General features: G+C 34.5%; 2 protein-coding genes across 2 annotated transcripts in view; one reads left to right on the forward strand and one right to left on the reverse strand.

The window, feature by feature from the left end:
• Nucleotides 1-6: 6 nt before the first annotated feature.
• On the reverse strand, nucleotides 7-2,456 carry LOC117124242 (ceramide-1-phosphate transfer protein-like). The gene is made up of 2 exons (XM_033270394.1): nucleotides 2,221-2,456; nucleotides 7-985 (listed from the first exon to the last, which is right to left on the reverse strand). The coding sequence occupies exons 1-2, from the start codon at nucleotides 2,334-2,336 to the stop codon at nucleotides 466-468; spliced, it is 636 nt and encodes a 211-aa protein (XP_033126285.1). The 5' UTR covers nucleotides 2,337-2,456; the 3' UTR covers nucleotides 7-465.
• Nucleotides 2,457-3,442: 986 nt separating this feature from the next.
• The window catches only part of LOC117124236 (unconventional myosin-VI-like), a gene marked incomplete at its 3' end in the record, with an annotated part of 35,171 nt that continues 27,624 nt past the window's right edge, over nucleotides 3,443-10,989 (forward strand). The window contains 3 exon segments of the mRNA XM_033270388.1: nucleotides 3,443-3,593; nucleotides 3,939-4,076; nucleotides 4,625-4,694. Of these exon segments, the coding sequence (XP_033126279.1) occupies nucleotides 3,957-4,076; nucleotides 4,625-4,694 (190 nt within the window).

Genomic DNA, 10,989 nt, shown 5'->3' on the forward strand with positions numbered 1-10,989 from the left:
ATAATTATAATATTGTAATAATTAAAATAGTGATAATAATAATTTTAATAATGATGAAAATAATTATTATTATTACAAAGAATAATAAAGTAATGATAATTATAATTATATGATTTTCCTCTTGAGTAGTTTCTCCTTTTTAAAATGTGTCCTCTTTTTTCCTCTTCTAACATTTTTTATTATCTTTAAATATTGTAGGCCTATAATTTTAAATTTTTCTGTACTTTTTGATGGAACTTTGATGTTGATTCTTTCTTTCCTTGACCAATTTTAATGTGATTTTCTTGGAATTGTACTTTTTTGCAAGCTTTGTAATCTCTTCGTATATTTTACTTGGAGACAATAAATTTTATCTTGTATCTTGAATACATTATATATACAGTATATATACAGTGTATATATATATATATATATATATATATTTATATATATATATATATATATGGATAATTACTGTATTTCGATTCAAGGAAGGTCAAGTATATTGTGCTCTTTATAGAAGGCCTGCACAACATCGTACACCAGATTCATCTCTTTGACACAATCACCAACAACTTCTTCTGAGGTTTTCTCAGAGCTTGATGTACATAGCCGCGCCTGGAGGGTTTTCTTATTTGGTAGAGTCCGCATTGCTACATAAGCCGTGTTGCGTATTAACCATGTGTGATAATTTGCTATTGTATCTGCATAGACCTTAGATGCCATCTTGGGAACACTATCACCTTCGTTGCTTTCTATGAGTTTCTTAAGGAATGAGCTAATGAAGAGGAGAGCTCTGTGAAGTCGGAGCAGTGTTCTTGAACCTGATAAAAGCCCAGCTGAATTCTTGATGGTCGTTAAGTTATTATCTAATTCAAACCTCACCATAGTTTGGACGGACTTGAAGTGCTCTGGAGTTGCCTTTCGGTGCTCATTTAAAATCCTAATCTTTTCTTTTAGATCAGATGTGATGAATGAAAATACCATCCCAAGGTGTTCAAAGACCCTGAAAGGAAAAATATACTAAAATATGATATACTAAAATAACATACTTAGTATTATTATATTCTTATGTATATAACTGGTGTGAAATCTCTTCACTGATGATAGTAGTTCACTTTACCAAAACATGTTTGGTCTGGGGTCATAAAGGCCATTGTATTGAAGTTTAAAGCTGTTGTGTTTTTATAAAAACTAAATATGATGGATTTTAACTGACATGATTCAGTAAGTGGCACCTTCAAAATGAGTCAAATAATTACCTTGGCCCACTTACTAACCTACTAGGCCGAAACCAGTCAATACGAGCAGATATCACTTCAAGTGGATATCATTTCAAGTGAAAAAGGATCAAGTTTTGCAAACATAATGTGTGAATTTCCTATTTTAAATGAACATTTAATTTGATAGTTTTTCACTCTCTTTGGATTCAAATTTGCTATAACTTAGCAGTTTTCTTCTGAAAGCTTGTTATTTGCTATAATAGCCTTATTCCCCACCCCCCCCCCTCAATTTCAAGACTCATTTGTGCAATGTCATTACTGTTGATAGTCTAGTCACCACCCTCACTATACCAATTTACAAATATACATTTACAAATACAGTTACAATTACAATACAGTTGAAATTCAATTCAGTTACTTAAAGTACAATCATATTTTTTACTGGGAGCCTGCCCCTTCCCCTTAGATCTGAGAGTGATTTCCAGCCATCTAGAAGTGCCATATAAATTTTCTTACCTCAGCCCAAACCATGGAATGGTGGGCTGAGGTGGTGTAGACTCTCCATAGTCCCTCCCTGGGCCCCTCAATTTCAGATTCCTGGATACGCCACTGATTAATACTGTAATGGCCTTTTTTACTACAAACAAACCCCAGATTAAACAACGAAAAACGTGAATTCAGAATGAAATGTGCGCAATTTATTTAGGCCTAATATTATTTATACAAAAAGCAGGCATCTGGTGGATTAAAAGTACCAAAAACTTGTAAAATTATTAATTACGACTAGGCCTAGGCTAGGCCTACACAGTGCATTTTGACATTAAAAATTCGTTTTTGATAAATTCGCCCTTGCCTTGCATTAAACGAATTTGGCCTAACATTCACTCGAGGTAGGATCCGGTAACTAACCTTAGCCTAGCTAGCTAAACTCCTACGCGTACTACTTACTAGTAGGCCTAGTACTCACTAACTAAGGCCTAGGCCTAGCCGCCTAGGTAGCCAGCAGGGGACCTCTCACCTTGTTAATTCTTCGTAGCCCTTTATATATGGTTCTAGGAGTATTTCATTCTCGATGGTTTTCGTTTTTCGAAATTCAGCTGCTACAACTTCTAAACTAAATCCATCTGATGCCATGTTCAGCAGCTCCGTCTCCAGGTCAGGGGATTCCCCTCAGGCTCAGGTGAGTCGCAACGCAGAGGAGTGTAGAAACAAAAGGTAGATACTTCTTCAGCACCGCCCCTACGCAAAATCCAAAGGTCATTCCATTCTATGGGCAGCCAATAGGGCCAAAAATGTCGCTCCTGTGCATTTTATTTGATTTTTAGTACCGTAGGTTAGGAACCCGAGAGAGGACAACAATGCCAATTCCCAATGATACAGTAAGTTCAGGAATAATGAGGAGGTTTCCTGCTTTTTCCAGAAGAGGCTTTTTTCAGGAATGATCAGTATCATTATCTGCTCCAGATCGGACGAGGTCGAAGATAATTTTGGTGGACTGTAAAAGCTTTAAAGCCATAATTTGCAAGTTATATATTATATAATATAATTTAAGACATTGTTTAAATTATCTCTATTTTAAGGAGCTTTTTGCAGTTTTAACACAATTAAAACATTGGTCCTAAGGGCCTTCAGATTTCTGTACTTTGCATTGCGAAACATCTTAACACATCTCTTCAGCGTCCATAGGAATGTGTCCGATTTAAGAATTTCTGATGGCAATTGAAGGCAAAACCTCTCCAAACTTCCGTTCACAGAAGTTTAGCATCCGTGAACCAGAAACCCCCAGCCTCTCAGAGGCCCGCTTGAATTATTTATAGTTTATTTATCTAACCTAGTTTTAGCAAATTCGTTTCAGGATGTTTGTAGAAAAGCATCTGTAAATCAACGAAAACTATTTGTTCGATCTTTTTCTGGATCTAAGTTAACAACTTACTCGATTTTTTTTAATGTTTTTGATTGGATTTTCCGATTTTTTTTTACCGGCAGTGTATCTTTAATTTCAACTCTATGATTTGACTTTAAAAGTTAAATGACAAACATTTTGTTTGCGACGTTATAGGCAAAGTTATGCAAGAACCTATTCTAGAAATATAATATTTCTCACAAGCGATTCCAGATGCAGAGCAATGAGACGATGGTACCGTACCGAAGTGCGTAACCATCGCAATGATTGAGGAGTGAACGGTCAATGAAAAAACAAGTAGTATTACTTTAAAAGGGTTTGCACTTTACTGTATTTTGTTTATTAACCATTGAAATTCGGAGTGAGCCCCCTCTCGTCTAAATATATTGTCTGCAGGTGAGAGAACGGTACTACAAACCCACCAAGCTAAGGTGATCAGCCGTGTAAGCTGTTGATGAGTTTTGATTTTAGCCTGTGGTTTCGAACAGGTAATTACTGTCTTTCACTGAAATAAATAGCTTTTAGACAATTTACAACAATATACATCTGATGAATAGCCATTTTAGTAACAGTATGTTGAAAATGAGTTAAATAGTTTGCTAGAGTTATGTTAGTTTCTTCACACCTAACTGAGTTAGGGGTTTCGACTTAGGCCTAGCCACCGGTGTCCGGAAGTACCGGCGTCGTCGTCGCCAATAGATTATTTCCTGTATACATATAGAGACACCTGTGAAGGTGTGAATAATAAGAGATCTGGTCTAAAGTGAAAGGCCATATTAAAACATTTTGTGTTTGGGTATGATATTAAAATGAATATTATTATTTTTTTTAAGTGAGTAGGAGCAGCCACCATGTTTGATGAGAATCGTAAGGTATGGGTTCCGCATCTTGACGATGGTTTCCAACTTGGCAAGATAGTGGACATTGGAACTGACAGCATTACAGTTGAACCATTCAAAACACCAAAAAAGGTAACAATTTATTTACGTGATCATCCTCCTCTTCTACATCGTACAGCTGGAGGCGAAAAAACTGTTCAGCACTAAACAGCATAATTAAATGTTCATTGAGTTTTTCGTTCAATTGTGTATTTGGCTTTTGTTTTTCTGGATCAAATCTGCCAATGTGTATGGTCACTCTACAGCCATCAAAATTTGATAGAATATTCTTCATGATGAGGCTCAAAATTAAAAAAGAAAATTCTAATTCATGTATCCTATGAAGTGTTAAATTGAATTTAAACTTCAATAAATTAAGGTTGGTTTAGCATACTGGTATCATTAGCTCAACCCGCCCTCGATAAACTAATGTTACGTTATCTCACTATATTAATTAGATTAACACATTATCAAGGATAAGTACTGAGTGTTTAACACTGGTGTCCTTGGATTCAATTATAGGTAAACGGATTAGTTACCTTTTTTATGAGGTTTTAATTGTTCTTTACCGCCGAAAGTGCGGTATTCTAACGTTAGTTTATGGAGGGCTGGTTGGCCTAATGATGTTATTTTGATTTCAGCATGTTTCTGCCCCATATGACCGAGTCTTTCCTGCTGAAGATGATGATTCAAAGACTGTACAAGACAACTGTAAGTTAGAATTTTCAAGTTTTTTAGCCTTTATGTTTGTTTTAAATATGATTGAGAATTGATAAATTGATATTTGAAAATTGCAGTAATTAGTAGACAGTCAGTAGCATAATGCATGGTATTTTAGAGATTTATTGTTGATTTTCTATCATTATTGTGGTTGCTTATAATAATTTGAAGAATGCAAATATAGTACAGAACTCTAGTTTACTTATTTTGCAAAAATCGTTATCCAATCATTCTGATATAAAACTTATCTTATTTCTATATGAACAAATGCTTTTTAGCTTTTTATCATTATCGTTATCGTTCCAAGTATAAACAGGCCCTAACCCTGTAATAATCAACCGAGTATTATTTTTAGCGCCCGACACTCACTGCCTTATATGGTGAATCCAATTCTGCCCCCTGTGAGCGCTACACAATGTGACATCGCCTGCTGATTATCGGTGGCAGTCTGAACAGATCGTCATTGAAAACAAACCGTTGCACGCACATCGTGGCGCTTCATTATCCTTAGAATCGCACCGGCCTACAACATTGACTGCCCGGCTTTAGTTTACGGTACATATATTTGTTATGCACTATTTTGACTTCATCTGATTTAATTTTTTTAATGAGAAAGCAGAAGATAACAGGCTAAAGAGTTGCAGGCAACAGGGAAATTTATATGCAGTAGATAAGTTAAAAACAAGACAGTTTGAGCTTAGCAGTTTTTGGAGGTGGCAGAATAACGATCCCAATACATACCTGTAGTAAAATTAATTTTTGTATCCATTTAATATATTTAACTGATACCCTCACACTACTCAGACCCCAACCAGTGGTGTATCTAAGAGGCTTGGAATAGGGGAGCTGATGGTGGGGGCATGTGAAGGTGGAGTGAGGGGCTCAATGATTAAGTAAGTGCATGCTAGGTTGCAAAATGTACTGATATGAGGTGATTTTCTAACTATAGTACTAGGAGCATAATTTTTTGGTTTTGAACTTTTTATGTGGGGGGAGACTGGGGTGCATGTTTTTTTGGGGGTGGGGGATGTACACTCCTAGATACGCCACTGACCCCAACTCACTCGGCATATGTGCTGTTGCATGGTCAACTTACCCTTAGCATTGACAGACTTGTGCTTCTGGATACTAATATTTGGACCAAAATGCATATATAGAATATTTTCGTGAAATTTTAAATGAAAAATTCTGATAACCAGGCAACTGCCACTGGGGGGGCTTCCAGAGGCTATACGCACTTCGCGCGTTACCAGTATTTGTGGAGCTCTATTTGACACTAGCTAGCTGCTCAGGCTAGCTTAGGCCACATTGGAAGTCCCCCAGTGAGTTGCGAGACGTTGGCAGCGCTGTTTCGAAAATAAACCCGATAAAATGGTCTATAGAGATTGACAAATGTGTGTTGATGGTCCTGGGACCAACCCAAGAACTTTGAGATTTGTCACTGCTAATTATGAGCTTTCATCTTCATTTAGTTAATATTGACTCAGTACGCATCAATCATGAATTACGTTCTAATTACACAAATTTGCAACAGGTAAACATCATTTTAAGATTAATAAGCTAGTTTATAACTGTAGAGTAATACAGGTACTTATTCAACAAAAGTATCTCTTAATCAACACTTCCTTATAAATATATGTGCTGCATTAATGGAAAAATAATGTAAATACGTCTAATTTGTAAGTTTTGTATCTGCCTCAGAATAAAATATTTATGGTGCTTTCGACCATAGGTCATCATCTGGTACTGGTTCTATTCTATTTGGATATGTTTATAAATGTGTTTTTAAATGGGATTCAACTGAATGTGTTATTTTTAAAATGTTTTTTTTTTCTCATACTAGGCCTACCAAAGTAATGATATTTATCCTTGCATTACATAAGATATGATTATAAAGAGTCACATGATACAGCTCTCCATGCTGATTGTCCAATCTGAAGGTTGTTTGCCTTTCTTTATAGAATAATTTAATGACAGTCATTAAATTTTCAGCAATTATTTTGGCTTAACACCTGTTCATCCCCATGAATAATCATGATGTGCTTAATGGATTTTTAAGTATGATTATTTTTTTATTCCTTTCGTATCTTCTTTTTGATCAGAGGCATTAGTTACATATTTTATAAATCTTGATAGATCAATTTTAAAATACAGTACTGGTAATATATACCAGTACTGTAATATCAGTATCAATTTCAGTGAGGAGATGATTATCAGACACAATACAGTATCTCCATGACGATATAAACAGGAACAGTTTATATCCAAGTACTCAATATGCTTTGGCTATAACTTATGTTGCTTTAAACATAAAAAAAAAAGTCAATATTCAAATTTTTAAAAGATGTAATTTATAATGTAGAAATAATGATATAATATTCCCTTTCTTTCTTTAACCATAAATGCTTGAATAAGCACAACAGCCCTTATAACATTTTTGGAGGCTTCAGTGCGGCGCTTATTCAAAATATTGGCGTGACGCTTTCCATGCTCGTTCCCATGTTACCTATCTCACGTATTCCCGTAGTTCAGTGGGTTTATCATAGGTCCTACAGGTACGTCATCGTAAATAACATTTATGAAGAAATGCTTGTGTCTCCATTGCTTTATTTCGTTTTAACACTGTATACATTGTATTTAAAACCCTGTTTCTCAAGAGTTTCATTACACACAGAGTAATATATACTCTTGATTAAGTGCCACTGTGCTTATTCGAGAGCAGCGCTTAGCGAAAAAAATTTGGTTTGGTGCGGTACTTATTTGAGCATTTACGGTATTCATATAAAGTATCGACAGTCAATGACTGAAATGACTTAAAATTCTACTTTTCTAGTCTTCCTTTAGAGAAAAATCAATATATGACCCTGTGAATACGCTTCTTCCTTTGTTCGTTTCTAAATGTATTCTATACATGTTGTCACTCACAATGGCTCTTTAAAGGCAAGATCTATCACTGTAACATCTCGCTGTGGCATCTTTTCTACTAGTGTACACATTCACTTTTCTTATTCTTTAGTGAGGATTAGAATTTGCAAGACCCCTACCTTGGGTTGCAGGCATTTTATTCCCTTTCTAAATTGTATTTTTTTATTTGTCCATTTTAGGATCTCATATTTTTTTGTATTTACTTCTCATTGTTTTTGGCAGTTCAGATCGGATTAGCAGGAAACCTGATTTAGAAGTGTTAATCTGGAAGAAGTAGCTTAAACATTAATGTAATATTGAAAAAAAAAATATTATGTAATAGGATACTAAATGTCAGCAAGATATTAAGAATTATAATTGTTTTTATAATAATAATAATAAGATGGATTTATATAGCACAAATAAACGAGGTCTCTGTGTGCTCGGGACTAGATGTTGCACTTTTCAATAAATTTCTCCTCCCCTGAGGGTCACTTCATGTCCTCTGCAGCCAGTAAACCGGCGCACATTTATCTGTCCACGACAGGGGTCGAGTGAACCAGTACACCGGGGTAACCCCCTACTCATCTCGAAAGATGTACTGGGTTCTTTAAAGTGCACATGAACATTTGTGTACACTGGGCCAACGGTTTATAGTCCTTATCCGAGAAGACTTGTTCCACCACCAGAACTATAGGAGCGAGCCGGCCGCGAACCCGTGCTGATATTGTTGGCTATGATCATGGTGCCCCTGCCTTAACCGCTCGGCCATTTGGCTCGCTCCAATAAAGCTGGACACTCACTGCATTGTGCGATGGTCTCTGTTAGCACTAGAAGACACGACACCATCTGCTGATTGCTGGTGGTAGTCTGAATGAATCATCATTAAACACGATCCGTTGCATGTGTGTCGTCGCACTGTGTTTTTAATAGAATCGCGTTGGCCTACGACCATCTGGGTGGAGCGAGTGCTCGGCTCTAGACCAGCTACCCAGGTTTAATGGACCAGCTAGACGTCCATTTAGAAATTAAGAACCAATGTATTTTGGAAGTGCATTACTGTAGGACTAACTGTACCATTATTAAATATACTGTGTTCCATTGCTATATTAATGTTGTAAACCCATAAGCATTAATGATGCAAATGTTATTTACCATGACAACTATCATCGATCAAAGTCCCTTATTCTGTATAATAAACAGTTAATCGATCATACACATATTTTCCACTGTTCCCTAATAGAAAAAGTGTTGTTTGTTAATATATTTCTTATATTTATTGGTGATAAATGACAATATTTATGAATGATTTGATTTAATGTAAATCTGTTGAAATCTATAATGTCCAAAAGACGGATCAATATGGCACCTGGGATATCATATACCGAATTGTTAACTAATATTGATTGTGCAACTGCAGTTACATCTATACACTAGACTAAAAGGTTGTATCTTTTTTGCAGGTGCAAAGCTATGCTTACTGCCTCTGTCTCTATACATGATTCAGATATTTTGAAAATCACACAATTTAATTGCAATATTTTATTTTGTGCATATCTTAACTATTTCAGACCACATACTAATATAACCTACACAGAAACACAATATGTTGCCCAATATTTTATTCTAGAAAAAAACAACACTCATAAAAATTTACTTAACAATTGTACCTCATATTTTGATCATTTTTAAAAGACAATACTTGTTTTATTTAAAAAGTGAGAAATTATAATAAGATTCATTAAGATAAAAAATTTTATATTAAAAAATTTATTTTTTTTAAATGAATATCTAATTAGCAGGAATGGATTAGTTTAATGTTTCCAGGAATGCTATTGTTTGTGATGTAAATTGATTAGCGTATTGTTTTTGAAAGAGATACAATTTCATACCCTTACAGTTTAAAAATATCGGAGTGCAGCTTGTATGAGTGCAGCTTGTATGTGTGCGAGAGCACAATGCTAGAATACCGGCATATGCAATTTTAATTTATCATCAATTTTGGTCTGTTTGTTTTAAAGATAAGGTTTATTCAATTTAATGTTAAAGTGAAGTGGGTTGTCCCAAGTAGTAAGAGCAAAGTTCATATTTCACACTCCATTATCTTTGTTAGTTTTATACGTATACTGCATTCATTTTCAACCAATTATGTACATATTAGTTTCATTACCTACTAACGTTGGTTTTTTTGTGGGCCAGTCAGCAAGATACCAAAATAGTATCTTACAAATAACTAGCAACCCATTAATATTACTTAATTATTGTATTTAGTAATTAGTTTGATTTTAAAATTATCATTTTTATTATAAATTATTTTAGTATGAAACTATAACTGAAAGTATTGACATAACCTACGTCATACTGATACTTTTGCTTTGTACGGATTTTATTTTTATGACAAAACTAAAATTTTGTGACAGTTAATGTTTTCAGAAAATCATAAATTTCATGTTTACTCTACAGTACAGTAGGCCTATTGTACTGTGTTATCGATTGTCTCTCGGAAGTCAGCTCACAACATGTATCACCACATACTCTATAAATAGAAATAGATTTTAAAGCTCATTTAGTAGCATCTTCCAACTTGGCACCCCTGCTCTCATTTATGATAGAAGACACCTCATCTTCCTGTAACATATTCCTTTCTATAGTTGACCCTCTCCCTGTGGAAGAACCACCTTCAATTTAAAGAGATTCTCTTATATATAAGATATAAGACTCCTCTTTCAATACGAGAGACCACACTCTATATTATGAGACACTTTTATAAACTTGTAACCTCACATTCTGAACTTTCATCCTTTGGTGTGTACTGTAAAGTAAACTTGACTGATACTTGAATTATTCTCAGGTTTGCAGTTTTATTCTTCATATTTTTTATATGCTTATTTATTTTCCCACCCATTCAGAATTTTAATTTTTATTGAAATCATCCCAAACAAGGTGCTAAAAGCCACTTCAAAGTAATGGTTTCATTTAAAAAATAATAATTATATTTATATGCCTTTTTATAAAACAATTACCACACAGGATACAGACAAAAAAGATAGTATAATTGTGATTGACTATGTAATAACTCTGGATTCCAGTTAAGTTTGGGTTTCAATTCAAAGTGCTACATTTTGGCATGCATGGATGCTATCAGAATAAACAAAATTATGTTGCATTCATTATTGTTATACACATTTCGTTATGGTTAAATAAAGGTGTAAATGGCATTATTGCATTTTTCAGGTTCTCATTACTTCTAGTTCTACATTTTGTATGTATGCATTAGTTTAAATATTTGATAGAAGCAAGTAAAGGATTCTAATAAGCCTTAGATAATAACTAGAGGATATATTTTATATAGACTTTATTTAATACAACAATGTACTACAAT

This window comes from Anneissia japonica, unplaced genomic scaffold (assembly GCF_011630105.1).
Source record: "Anneissia japonica isolate Jap-2015-1 unplaced genomic scaffold, ASM1163010v1 scaffold287716_len795978_cov209, whole genome shotgun sequence".
Taxonomy (NCBI): domain Eukaryota; kingdom Metazoa; phylum Echinodermata; class Crinoidea; order Comatulida; family Comatulidae; genus Anneissia; species Anneissia japonica.